The 13,419-nt window shown below is 49.1% G+C and overlaps 1 protein-coding gene across 3 annotated transcripts; it reads left to right on the plus strand.

Moving 5' to 3' along the window:
• Positions 1–13: 13 nt before the first annotated feature.
• Positions 14–13,141, plus strand: PALB2 (partner and localizer of BRCA2). 3 transcript variants are annotated; one of them, XM_019541820.1, is made up of 13 exons: positions 14–105; positions 728–787; positions 985–1,084; positions 3,063–4,985; positions 5,902–6,716; positions 7,234–7,317; positions 8,590–8,751; positions 9,231–9,316; positions 9,658–9,819; positions 10,001–10,117; positions 10,544–10,631; positions 11,512–11,660; positions 12,556–13,141. In XM_019541820.1, the coding sequence occupies exons 1-13, from the start codon at positions 58–60 to the stop codon at positions 12,809–12,811; spliced, it is 4,050 nt and encodes a 1,349-aa protein (XP_019397365.1). In that variant the 5' UTR covers positions 14–57; the 3' UTR covers positions 12,812–13,141. The 3 variants fall into 3 exon arrangements, with proteins under 3 accessions (XP_019397365.1, XP_019397366.1, XP_019397367.1); XM_019541821.1 differs by lacking the exons at positions 10,544–10,631; positions 12,556–13,141 and having other exon boundaries at positions 11,512–11,633; XM_019541822.1 differs by lacking the exons at positions 10,544–10,631; positions 11,512–11,660; positions 12,556–13,141 and having other exon boundaries at positions 9,941–10,092.
• The last annotated feature ends 278 nt before the right edge of the window (positions 13,142–13,419 follow it).

Below are 13,419 nucleotides of genomic sequence, written 5' to 3' on the forward strand. Positions count from 1 at the left end.
GCGGGCCAGCCAACCAGCAGGCGGGCTGCCTCAGCGGGCCGCTCGGCGCGAGCGACCATGGAGGCGGCGGGCCCCGCCGGGTTCAGCGGCCTCGAGAAGGAGCAGGTGCGGGGGGGCGGGCCGGGGGCTACCCTCGCCGGCCGCAGCTGGCGGGCGGGGGCGATGTCGGTCGGTCGGCTGGCCGACCGGCCGGAGGTTTCTCTGAGCGCCCCTGAGGCTGCCGGGAGAGGCGGGAGCTGCGGCCCGTGCGGCCAAGGCACAGCTCTGGGGCCTCCTCGGCCCCTAAATCTTGGTTCCCGGCCCCGAAACCCTTGTCCCATCGCGCATCCCACGAGGATGTCGCGGAGCGTCACACCGCTTTTCGACCGCGGTCGCCTGCGTCTCGGTGCGGCTGGTTTGGGCAGAGATGCGAGCGCCCGCCTGCCCCTGCCCCTTGCCTTGCCCCGGGGCTGGCAGGCGCCATTCGCTGCAGGGCTGTAAGGACGGGAACTGGCGTTTACACGCCACTGCCGCATCCGTCGGTCTGCTGGCGTGACTGGCAAAACGCTGCTTGTAAACCATTCTGTCTCTGGTGGGGGAAACTGCTGAGAATGAGGCGTTGGTCTGTAGAACTGACATTTCCTGCTTTTTATGAATTCTCCAAAGTTAAAGTGCGGCACTGCGGTACATTGCCTAGGACGGTCAGCATCCTGTTAACACGTGCGGTCTGTTGTCTTTGTTTTTCTAGCTGAAGAAGAAATTAGCCTTGCTGAAACGAGAGTACAGCAAAACGCTGACCAGGCTGCAGGTAGGTTGATCCCATTGTCTCGTTCTACGACGACACTTGATGGGCCGCCACGCTCCCGAACGGTAGGTTTGGTGCCCGGTGAACGCGTGCAGCTGAGACTGGGGGAGGACACATTTCCAACTGCGCGGAAGCATTTCTCTTTTACCGGAAACAATGGCGCAGGAAATAAAGACATGCGCTCGGTTGTGTTCCCACAGCGCGCGCAGAGAGCTGAGACGGTTCAAACGCATGTGCAGGAGACGGTCGCGGAACAAAACAGGCTGCTCAGACAAGAGGAGACAGAGAAGGACTTCACAGGTACAGAGTTAAAAGGCAACTTAAGATGTGTTTTAACAGCTTGGTCTTGTAGAGACCTCCTGTTCCTCCTGAATCCTGGTGCTGTAGCTTTTCCCACTGGTCCACACTGCAGGCCGATCTGTCTGTGCCCCTTCACCCTCCCGTGCCGTGCATGGCCCTGAGGACCCTGGCAGCTCTGCCAACTCTTCACTTCTGATCTGAGCTGTCCCTTGCTGTTTCATAGTTTCTAGGGTCGGAAAGGACCTGAGGAGATCATCTAGTCCGACCCCCTGCCATGGCAGGAAAGAGTACTGGGGTCAAATGACCCCAGCAAGATGTTCATCTAACCTCCTCTTAAACACCCCCAGGGTAGGAGCCTGCACCACTTCTCTTGGAAGCTGGTTCCAGACCCTAGCCGCCCTGACCGTGAAGTCGCGCCTCCTGATATCTAACCTAAACCTACCCTCTGCCAGCTTGTGACCGTTATTCCTGGTCACTCCTGGCAGTGCTCGGGGGAACAGGGACTCCCCCAATGCCTGCTGGTCCCCCCTGACTAGTTTATAATAGGCCACAAGATCCCCCCTCAGCCTTCTCTTGTGGAGGCTGAACAAGTTCAGGTCCCGCAGCCTGCCCTCATAGGGCCTGCCCTGCTGTCCCCTGATCATACAAGTGGCCTCCTCTGGACCCTCTCCATGCTGTCCACATCCCTCTTGAAGTGTGGCGCCCAGAACTGGACACAATACTCCAGCTGCGGCCTGACCGGTGCTGCATAGAGGCGGAGGATCACCTCTTTGGACCTGCTCAAGATGCATCTGTGGATGCATGCCAAGGTGCGGTTGGCCTTCCTGACCGCGTCCCCACACTGCTGGCCCACGTTCATCTTGGCATCAGTGATGTTTATGTGCTGCCCTGTCTGCCCACTTCACACACAACACGTGGAGCTGCTAAATAGTGTCCAACATTATCCTGGCCTCATGCTATCCTATCCCATTCCGGATCTGTTTTGGTCAGGATAGTAGCACCCTGGCGTTCCTCTGTTGGGGCTTTCTCAAGTATAGACGGACAGTTATGCCAACGTTTGCAGGTCTAACGGTGACAAGGATGAAGCTATGAATGTCCATCCCTTGCAGAGGGAAGTGAGGACTCCAGAGCTGATTAATATACCATACAGGCAGTCCTCGGACTTACGACACAGCTGGTTCCTGAAAACCGTGTCTTAAATTGAAACATCATAATTCGGAACCAATTTTCTCATAAGAAACAATATTATAAATGGGGAGTTGGTTCCTGAACCAAGGCCCAATGCCCTATTTTCACCAAAAATACCCCAAAATTTTGTACTCAATCAATTACAGATGAGTAATATAGCTACATTAATGAGTTATATTGTAAATAGCAGTCGTATTGATTTGGAAGGACTTCGAGGTGACTGTGCTGGATTTTTTGAAGGGCTCTTGGTTGGACTTTTTGAAGGGTTTTTGGCTGGAGTCTTCTCAGGAGTCATGGCTGCAGGTTCTTCTGGAGCATTGTCTGCTTTCTTAAAGAAGGTGTCCAAGGAAGTTTGGACAGATGTTCTCCAGGGAGATGGGTGACGCAGCAAACTTGTTCACTGGTGTGGTGTCGCATCAGATCAAGTGTTGTAAAGTCAAAACTGATGTCAGAAAGTCAAAACAGGGTGTCAATTTATGAACATTGCAAGTGCGAAAGGTAACTTGAAATGTTGCAAGTCGAGGACTGCCTGTACTACCTAGCTTGTAGAGCATCATTTTCTTATTAAATATGTATGTATATTTTTGGTGTGCTGTTAGGAAACAGAACATAATGTTTTTGTGTGCCTGCTTTCTTTGCCTAAAATATAAAATGCTTAGGGAATAATTTCTCCAGGAGTCCTTAATTTTCCACTTTTGCTAAAAAAGTTTTTGTTTTTTGTGTGTTGCCTTAAGTCACAAGGAGATTCTGCTCCCAGAATGCTATTCACAAGTTGCATTTTTTTCAACAGGATCTCTGAATAAGATGCCTCCCGATAAATATGAAACACGTTGGCTACAGACTAATAGTTGTTCTGACCTGCGCACCAAGAAGAAACTGTCTGTATCATTTAAACTGGAACCTGAATGCTTCAATAATGAAATTAGCTTGCAGGAAAGTCCTTGGGAAGAAGGTACAAATGGTAGCCAACAAGATGTCCTTTCTGGCCCTGGTAGACCTAGTCCTGAGAGAGACCAAAACCAATTGCATAGAACTGAAATGAAACAGAGGGAGACGACTTTCGTGTCAGAAGAGAAGAAATCAGTTTGTGATGGGCTAGAAATTGTGGCTAGTGAGTTATTGGAAAATCGAACCGCTAGGACAGTGTCACCAGTATTTAAGAGAAGAAATATCTCAGACACAGAGAAGAGCCCTCTAAATTCCCCCAGGTCAACTGCTGTGAGGCACAAAGGAAACAGTTTAACTCCTCAAGATCCACTATTAAAAGGAGACTTGCAGAAAATGCCCCCCAAAAATGGCTGTCTCGAAGCAGCCAGGCAACTTCTGTGTGCATCGATGGATGATGACAACACCCAGCAGATGATGTCTCTATGTGCAGAGGACCTCTGTAAACCAACAACCCAGTGTTCAGAGAATGACATGCTTGTTTCATGTGAAAACACTGACGATGCAGGAAAAGAACATGTACATATAGAAAACCAAATTGAAAATGAGAGTGCAGATGTGGATCAGGGAGAAGTCTGTAGAATTTTGCATTTAACTTCAGAAAATAAACCCTTGCTAGACAGCAGAAAGAGCCCTGTGATTGAGAGCAGAAGCCGTAAAGAAAGCAGCCAGGTTGACACTAAGAGCTTTCTCGCTATGGACTCTCTTCAGGGTAAAGCTGTTCAAAAATCCTTGGAGAATCAAGAGGCTCATCCTGAGGCAGAATCTTCTCTCCTTGAAAAAGCAGTGATTCCTGAAGCAGAAAGTGCGCTGAGTTCCTGTACAGTGGTGGAAGGACTCCTCTTCCCTGTGGAGTACTATGTTAGGACAACTCGGCGTATGTCTAACTGCCAGAGGAAGGTAGACCTGGAAGCTGTAATTATCAGCCAGCTGGGCAGGGGCAGGGGCAGGAGCAGGAACGGTGTGAGAAGCAAATGTAAACAGATCAAAACAAATTCAGATCAGCCGTTTCCCCCTCAAGAGACAGCTAGAAGTGATGTGCAGTTGGGGGGTGCTCTGGTCCCAGCTGTAGGCAGAGAAGTTGATACTGTAAGTTCAGAAAGTTCCTCCCAGAAATCTCTCCCTCTCTCAGATGAGAGTGGTACCTCCACTGGGCCTACTTCTCAGGACAGCGTCATTGCCCCCAAACAAGGTAAGGGAAGGCTCCAAAGGAGAGGAAGGGGCAGAGATGGCCCTGCCTGCAAACCTGCAGGGAATGTGTCACTAGAACCTCCCAAGAGCTTGTGCCCCATGACACGAAAGGAAGTCCATTCTCGCTTGTCAAATGATTCTCAAAGTGAGAAGGAAGATTGCGAGGGGGATGCTGAGAAGCTGCAGACAGGCAAGGCGGGAGTGCCTGTCTCTGCAGTTGGCGGGACAGAAGAGGCAGAAATGGCTCACGTTATGTGGCCAACTGCAGCTGATCTTCCTCCTGGTGGAAGCAGAGCATTTGACACATGCCATAAGGTTTGCACAGAACATGTTCAGAGTCCCTGCCAAGGAAGTCATTTCCTAAACCAGGGGGATGAAACTTTCACCAGCTTAATAGGGGGCCTAGAAGCCAAAGTCAACATGCATCAGGCTGCTGGACAAGCTGCAGAACAGGCTAGGACTCGGCGTGTGCAGAAAGACTGCAGTGCCCAGAAGCTTCCAGCAGATAAAGAATCTATACCTCCGCAGCAGCCCCCAGGCTCATCTCTGAAGCGGAAGGTGGGACGAGCATCAAAAGGTACGTGACTGAATCGTAGCTTAGAGAAATCAAAAACTCCTTGCAACCAGAACACCAGTGCTAGGCAGGGAGAGTGATCGTATGGGCCCAGTGCTCCTACTTCTGACCCCTTGGGTCTCGTTCCCACCCAGCCTTATTTTGTTGAGTCTTGAATTTAACCTTTGGGGCTTTTGGTGTCCCATTGTCTTGTTAACAGCACGGGTGATGTGATTCCAACATGTGTGCGTGTGGCAGATCCTTCCAGAGACGCGTGCTGCCTTGTTTTCCATATTTATATCCACAAAAAGGAAGGCAAGATGTTCCTCCTTTCCAGGACCTTTTATGTCCTTGAGCTGCTTCTGCTGTGCATGGCCTCAGCTGTCCACTGTTGTGAAACAGATCAGGAACTATGAGGAAAACACGCAGGCCTGTGTTGTAAAAATCTGTGGTGAGGTCTGCATGAGTCCACATGATGCATGCATGCAGGTGAGGGAGGTGCACAGATGTCTGTCCTGTTTTTTTGGACACCAATTGCTGGAGTATCTAGGCATCAGCAATGCTTGTGTGCTAACAAGAGTGCTTGGTGCAGATAAAGATTAGCACATTCCCCCCCTCTAAGGAATTACAGAATACAAGTTTCCAAAAGTGCTCTAGAAACAGCAGTTGTTGGGAGGGGAAGCATTTTTAACCGAACAAGTCAGCTGGGCATGTAGTCAAGTCTCACAGCCTCTGTGGTATCAAGCTGCAGCCTGAAAGCAGAGTGACTTGAACTGCCTGGGAAGTGCGTTACGTGCCCAAAAACATGCTGCTTCCAATGATCTTCACTGCTGCTCTAACATGAATTGGGGCATTATTTTCCTATAATAAGTGAGAGGATAGGGTGGAGCTTTTGCAGGAGGTGATGCTCTCTTCCTGCTGTCTCTTATCCTGTTCCCAGGTAAGAGAAGGAACAGTCAGCAGCGGGATTTAGAGGGTCCGGCTCCTCTTGGCCATCTTGTGGAGCCTGGTGTCCTGGAGCCCCCCTTTCACTTTTGGAACAAGATGCTCAGTCCCAAGTGGCTGCCCTCGGTGCTGGAAATCAGAGACTTCCACTTACCAGATGAGGAGTTTGGACTCCTCAAAGATGCAAAACTACAGTCCTCTGCAGCAGACTTGGAGCCCTTTGTTCCTGTACCATCTGGAGGCGATGAGGCTTCAGGGGGGACACAGCTTCAGCAAATGAATGCAGAAGGCCAAAGTCTCGAACACACTTTGATTTCTCCTCCAAAAACTGTGTCACCCAAGCTGCCTCACTGTGAAGGCCAGCTGCCCCAGCAGGGGCTTTCTTTAAGTGAGGTGCTGCTCATCCCCCTAAGTGCTGTTTCAGCTGGTGCACCCAGTCAGCTCGAGTCGCAGGTTCCCATGCCTGCGTTCCCTTCCCTGGGTGCAACCCCTGCTCTCCTCTCGCTGGGACACAGTGGGGCTTTACCCGACTCATTTTCTGCACCATTTGTGCAAATGAAAACTGACACTGCCGAAGAGCCAGGGGGTCATGTTTTGGAGGGTACCGAGTGCAGTGACTCCAGAATTCTGCATTCTGGTGGTTGTGGAACAGGATCTGCTGGAAGAGATGAAGCACAGAGTGGCAAGGCAGAGAGCTTTTTGGAAAACAAAGGACACCCTGAGTGCAGGCCTGATGAAGATGTCCTTCTTGAGGAGCATCAGCTGTCAGGGAGCGTGTGCAAGGAATGCTGCAGCGCTGCTGCTGAACAGGTGAAAGCACTGCCTTCCTGCTAAGAGGTGGGGCAGGGAATGCTGGGTCAGGTATGGAAGGTAAATCTGAAATATGTGAGTGCACAGAAGATTTTTTTTACAGCTGATCTACCTTAGGGAAGGCTTCCAGCTGGGAACTGGTAAGGATGGCAATAGCGATCAAAAGAATTAAGATACAAGATGGGTATAGGCAAAGGCTGAGCAGAGAAAAATGAAGTCCCTGTGTCTTGAGTGGTGATCTACAGAATGCGTCTATTCTGCATGGGTGCTACAGCGACAGGCATACCAGGAGATGGGGTGGTCATAAAAGATTTGGAGGTTTGGTTTGAGATGAGTCAGTTGGAGAAGCAGCACAGATGTTCTCTAGGGGCTCTCTTGTTTTCCACAATATGCCAAGGAATGCTTTTAAAGCTGCTGTCCAGCAGACAGATGCAGAACAGATTCCTACTTCTCCATGTGCTGAGCATTATTTCAAGTTGTTGTTTTTATAGGAATTACTTATTTTCTGTTTGTACAGAACAAAATGATGCTGGATCACATGGCTATGGCATGCAGCGGCAGCCTGAGAGAAGGAAGCTTGCGGCTGGTCTCAAAGTTAAAGGTGGAGGTATTTTACTCAGTCGCTTCTACAGATAGCTGCGTCTTAATAAAAAGTTATGTATTTACAGAGGCCCTAAGTCGCATGCATCTGAAGTCTAAATACAAGTATAATAAAATGAATGCAAACACTGTGAAACAAAAAAGGCCTGTTGGAAAAAATTGAACTCTGCCCCTTAATCAGTCTGTTCCTTCTTTGCGTCTCATAAAAAAGCAGCTAACAGCTTTGGCCAGAATCCAACACATCCCCTCCTAATAAAAAAAAAATCAGATAGACACACATCTAAACACATGTGACTGCAATAACAATGAGCCTGGTCCTTGTTACCCTGTCAGCCAAAATGGCCTCCTGTTTTAATACTGCCTTCCCCTGTGTTGTGGATAGTGACTGCCTGCAGTACTTCATTGTCATCCTGTCCCCATCTCTGACATGGGTCAGAGGTAAGGGCTAGGGAGCTGTGAATTACGCACGTGGACATTTGCACCTGCTTGGAGTTGAGCCTGAGTTGGATGCATTTGTGTGCCACAACCGAGGAAGACGACAGTTGAGGTGGTTGGTACAGCTGATCCATCTGCTCTCCCTCCACAGCAGTGTCTCCTTGTAGTCTTCCTCATCTTTTGTCTTGCAGAAGATAGAGAACAGTTTGTGGGCAGGGAGCAATGGCTGTGGGAAAGGCCACTGAACTCCAAACAAACTTGCAGGGGTGGGGCCACCTCGAGTTCTGGATCAAGTTGCAGGGTTTTATCCAAGAAACAAACTCTGGGTTTGCACAGCCAGCCAAAAACAAGAGTCAGACCTGAAAGTTTCTTTACAGGGAAGGAAAGAATTGCCATTGTCTTGTATAACATCAAACTCCTACCCAGAGCCCAAGCCCTCAGGGTTATCTGTGACTGCCCTCTCCTGCTTGCAAAAGTGAGGGGAATAGCAGTGCTTGACACACAGGGGCCAGGCCAGATTTATCATGCAGCTCTGCCACGCTACCTCCGAGCTGGTGTTGATTGTGTTCCAGCTTGTGGTCCCACCTCATGTACAGTGGCAGGGGATGTGATGTGGATGGGTAGATGCCCTCTATTCCCAGGATGAAGCCCACCATATTCATTTTCCTTGTTGCCTTCAATAGCAGTTGAAGCCAGGGCATAGAGGTAATGCTCTGGAGCACCAACTCCCAGCTCCAACCCCTCATTGCAGGACAGCCCTTACTGGGGTGGGAGGGTGGATCTGCAGGGTGAGTAGCTGTGGCTGCTGGAATAACTTCAGCACTTTTGTTTTGGATAGGATCCCTCTGGCTCTTGTGCCGTGGACGTGAGCACAGTATGGTGGGAAGAGACTGGCTGCCTAGAACTGTGCATTGTGACTGCTTGCGAGACCTCCGTTTCGTTGTGGAAACCTCTGTCTTCTGACCAGTGGAGAAATACGTGCACCTGGCACCTCACAGAGGTACAAGACGGAGACTTTATTTCTGCGGTTTGGGGCAATTGTCTGATCATGTTGGACTACTTCCCAAGAAGCAAATAAGTGCAGACTCGGAGAGATTCCTTAGGTGGCATACATTGGTGTAGCTCCATCAAAGCCAACTAAGGAAAAAAATTTGCACCAGTTAAAGAAATAGCCTGATTTTGGGGGGGGACAGGTAATTCAATTCCATATGAAATGTTAGTTTCTTGCAGTTGTGCAGATGTTGAGTGTTAATTGCCCGGCAGCCTGACTTCTTGCATCAAGAGCCTGCTCTTCCTTCAACTTACTTGTTTTGTTTGATGTCTTTTAGGGGAAGAACTGATGGTGGTAGATTTTCTGCTTAATTTAACTGTTCTTTAAGGGGTTGAAAAAATGTAGTCCAATTGTCTTTAGATAATATAGAAAATCTAACTAAAAATTATACTGTGGTTGAAATTAATTACCTGTCTTTGCCTTCATAGATTCCAGTCATACAACTTGTTCCTTTGCCAGATGTCCATAATCTGGTATGTGCAGCCTTGGGGGACTTGGAGATTGGAGAACTAAGGTGAGTCATCCTGGGCATGTGGCTTTTATTCTGTACTGAACACTTCTAACCTCCCAATTTCTCCAGTTTGACATCAAAGAACACTCTGCTAATTGACTCTTTTGCACAGAGGCTGAAGTTATCTCTTGCTAATCTGTCAGTTCCAAGTACTGTTTTAAAAAACACTCTTAACAATGGGAAATGCTTAGCAGAAGCAGAAACTTAATTACCCTACAAGGATTCTTTTACTCCTTATTTCCTCTGATAAAAGCATAATCATTTCTGGATGATACTGAAAGCCATGTTTGGGTTCTGTTTCCTTTCTCCTTCACTATGCAGCCTTCTGTTCTGATTTGGTTTAGGGTCTTGCTTTGTTCTTCTGAAGACGGCTCCCTAAAGCAATCAGTAGTAAAAACTGGAAACATAAAAGCTGTTCTTGGGCTAAAAGACAGGAGGCTGGTCAGCAGCAGCAGGACCTTTCAAGAGCAGCAAGTGGAGATAATCTCCTTCTTGGAGACAGGAAGGTAAGAAGGCTGGCAGTTTGTTCTCAGCGGCAGTGATGACTTCAGAGGCTGCATGCGGGGAGTTTGCTGTTCTTTCTGGGGTGTTGCAGCATGTGAACCATTTCCTTGTTCTCTTGCATAGTAAGTAATGTGACAGCCTGTTTTCCACAACATCTTCTGTTTATCCACACGTGTTGTCCAGAAATAACAACAGGAAGACTTTGATGGCCCCAAAAGAGACGGTTCTGGCTTTTGCTGAGGTAGAAGGTATTAGAGATGCTTTGATTGGCACTACAACAGTGAACAGTGTTGTTGTTTGGTAAGTACTTGCTTCTGTCACCAGGACTTTAGAGTAGGAATGTTGCTAGTGAGGTGATCTATTGTGGGGGCAAGGGGCACCTAGTCCTTAGCTATGGGATCTAGTCACATGGGCATAGAGCAGAGTTTGCTTCTGATCTGTTGAAACGTTAATTGCAGTGAGGCCTGGAGCCCAGGGCAGAATTTCTGCTTTGTTTCTATAAATCCAGATGAAAACACAGCAAATGAGCAGTAGGATGACGACAGCACAGCTTCCATCCTCAGCCTTTGTCCACAATTTTTTTAGCACAGTCTCTCTCTGGAGCAAGGACCATGCCTTCCCCTCTCTATTTGGACAGCATTTCACACACCGGCACTGCAGCTGTCAAAAGAATACAGACAATTTGCATAACATAAAACAGTCCAATTATGTTTCTTTGGTCTGCAGGAACTTGAAAACTGGTCAGCTCCTGAAAAAGATGCACGTTGGTTATTCCTATCCAGCTTCAGTCTGCCATCGGGCCTATTCTGACTCCGTACGTATGTAAAAGAAAATCCTGCTGCACATATGCGGAGTTAGACTCCCATTCATGCCTCGAAAGAGAAACTTATGATCACCCAAACTAATCAGCACTATTTTACCAGAAGCAGCCCCAGGCTGCATCCTCTGCTAACCTAAACCTCATCTTCGGTACTTTCACAAGACGATTACAGAGTGGAGCATAGAAGCATGATATTCTCGTTCAGTTGCATCTGTACTGTGATGTGAGACCCTTCACCCATGTGTGTTCTTTGGATTCTTGAGCGCTTAACTTCAGCCTGTGTAAAAGTAGTGTTCACGCATGTTTGAGGCTAATAGTGGTGGCTTGAGACAGACTCAACAGGGGCTACTTCAAAATCTCTCTTCCAGGGCACAGAATCTGATTCCTGGTTTGCTGTGGCTTGAGCAGGAGCTCCCAGTCACCTCCATGTAGTCATTATTTTTGTTACATGTAAATACCTAATAGGCTAAGACCCAGCAAGCTCATTTCAGATGTAATCCATGTGTATATTCTTCCCCTGGGATAAATGGAAGCTAACTTGGAGCTTATTCTTCTTTCACTGAGGCCCAGGGTGCCGTGGATGGGCTTTGCTTAAGAGTAGGCATGTGGACAATCACTGCGGAGCCGCTGACAGGCTGCAGAGTCCCTGCTTCTTTGGACGCTTGTTCCAGTGCTGCAGTCTCACTATGCCACAGAAGTCCTACCCAGTTGGTCTCCTGTCAGCTCCTCTGTTTTAATTTAATTTGAAAAATATCTAGAGGGGCAAGCGGTCACAGCACATAGTTGCCACAGGTGCCTGGTTACAGGAGAAGGTGTTACAATTTTTCTTCTTCTATCATTCCCTCTAACGGGGTATTTTTCCTTTGTAAACCAGGGCCTCCTGTTTGTTGTTTTAAGTCACCCTCATGCCAAAGAGAGCAAGTCGTGCGGAAACCCTGCATTCCGGGTGATCGCATTCAATCCCAAGACGGCCAGGAGCGCTGGTGTCATGTTTCTCTCTCTCCCCCCTGGACACACTGGCAGGCAAGTACCTCAGGAATCATGCAAAGGAGCTGCACTTACTCCCTTTTTTTCTTCCTGGAAGTAGAGAGCTAGCATTGATCTAGGATAAAAGCTGTCTGTGGCCCAGCTGACAGAGCGGGCAATCTGCAAGGGCCCACCTGCCACTGTCTGACACTAATGAGGTTGCCATAAATCACGGACAGCCTCTGTATGTCCAGCAGAACGCAGGGAGGGTGTTGCCCGCTTCCTGCCTGCTTCCTGCACAAGTCTGTGAGCTAACCTCTGAGCTCCCTGTGTCCTGCTGCGTCAGGGACTTCTTTGTGAGCGAGCCCTGTTTGTGACCAGGGAATGGCTTTTAGTCACAAAAATGTTTGTGGGATGAGAGGTCAGGTCACTGGATTCAGAAGTTAGTCCCACAGGCAATGCCCCCGCAAAAGCACAGGCAAATTGACACTGGAAGGGCTTTAAAAACATTTTGGGAACTTCTTTCGAGGGATGAGCACGTTTTAGTAGGTTGTAGCTGGTAGACAGATGACCTGCTGTATTCACTGTGGAGACTGAGGCAGTTGTGCTCAAATCATGCAACCTTCCTTACATGCATAATAAGTGCTTTGCAGCTTGAGACGACATCGTAATGCTAAGCAGCTTCTGCATTTCTAGGCGAGTGACACCACGGGGCTGTCTCTTACCTCTCTCGCTCGCATGCAGTGAAGAACACAATCCGCATGACACTGCCACTTCCTACAGCTGGCTTAAATTCTTCGTTGCTTTTGTTACCCACAAGATGCTTTTTCATGTGGAAGCTTTGCATTTGTTTTACACACAGTGAATGTGGAATAATAGCATGGTATCTCACACTGTGGCACTTCATGTGAACAGCGCTGCAGAGTCCTCACTGTTCTGTGCATGGTTCTAGGTACCTGGAGGGCGAAGTGAAGGATGCCTCCGCAGCAGCTGTCCTAACATCTGGAACCATTGCAGTGTGGGACTTGCTTCTAGGGGACTGCACTACCTTGCGTCCACCGGAGTCTGGCGGGCCTTGGACGTTGGTGAGGTGGTCAGCCATGGACTCCTACCTGCTGGCTGGACAGAATAATGGCAGCGTGTGTGTCTACAGCTATTCACCAGCCACAGCAGGGGGACAAAAAGAGGGTAGGACAGGGGCTTCTTAAAGCTAAGGGGGGGGTTTCCACTGAGCAAATATGCACTGAGTGAACTGAGCGGATAGGGTTTCCTCATTGGATCCTCAGCATCCTCTGTTTGCTTCTCCCCAAACGATTTGTTTCAATGTGAGTCATTTGGGGGGGGTGATCTGCTAGCTGTCTTCTGTTTTGTCTTGTTTTCCTTGTTTGGTATCTTCTGGAAGCTGCCGGTATATGGTTAACCATGGTGGGCCAGGTCTGCCTGCTTGTGTGCCGAGTGTGACCACATCGCTGTTAAAAGCATTTTCAGGGGGTGACCTAAATGTAGTAACCCATTAAACTTTATTTTTTTAAAGTTTGGTCTTGTAGCTTGGTGCAGTGATTTCCTAGTTTCCTGACTGGTAAATGGTACTTGCCCGGTGACCGTGCACGTGAACACGGGGGGACGGGCCGGGCCCTGCAGGAGGGAGCGCTGGGATCCTCTTCAGTCCGAGCCTGCCGGCCCTACCGCGGCAAGCCACCGCCAGCCACCAGCGGGGACCGTCTTTCACGCCTAGGGCACTGCTTCAAGCAGGCGCGACGTGGCCGTGTCGCGAGTCTGGGCCGCCCCGCTGTTCTCCGGGGCGAGAGCGGGGGGC

This window comes from Crocodylus porosus, unplaced genomic scaffold, assembly GCF_001723895.1.
Source record: "Crocodylus porosus isolate Cpor-Errol unplaced genomic scaffold, CroPor_comp1, whole genome shotgun sequence".
NCBI classification, from domain to species: Eukaryota; Metazoa; Chordata; order Crocodylia; family Crocodylidae; genus Crocodylus; species Crocodylus porosus.

What these genes read in the sequence shown, in the direction of transcription:
- PALB2 (XM_019541820.1), top strand. Translation starts at nt 58, where the DNA reads ATGGAGGCGGCGGGCCCCGCCGGGTTCAGCGGCCTCGAGAAGGAGCAG. An exon ending in GCGGCCTCGAGAAGGAGCAG is followed by an intron (nt 106 to 727) that starts GTGCGGGGGGGC and finishes TTGTTTTTCTAG; the next exon opens with CTGAAGAAGAAATTAGCCTT. An exon ending in ATCGGGCCTATTCTGACTCC is followed by an intron (nt 10,632 to 11,511) that starts GTACGTATGTAA and finishes TTTGTAAACCAG; the next exon opens with GGCCTCCTGTTTGTTGTTTT.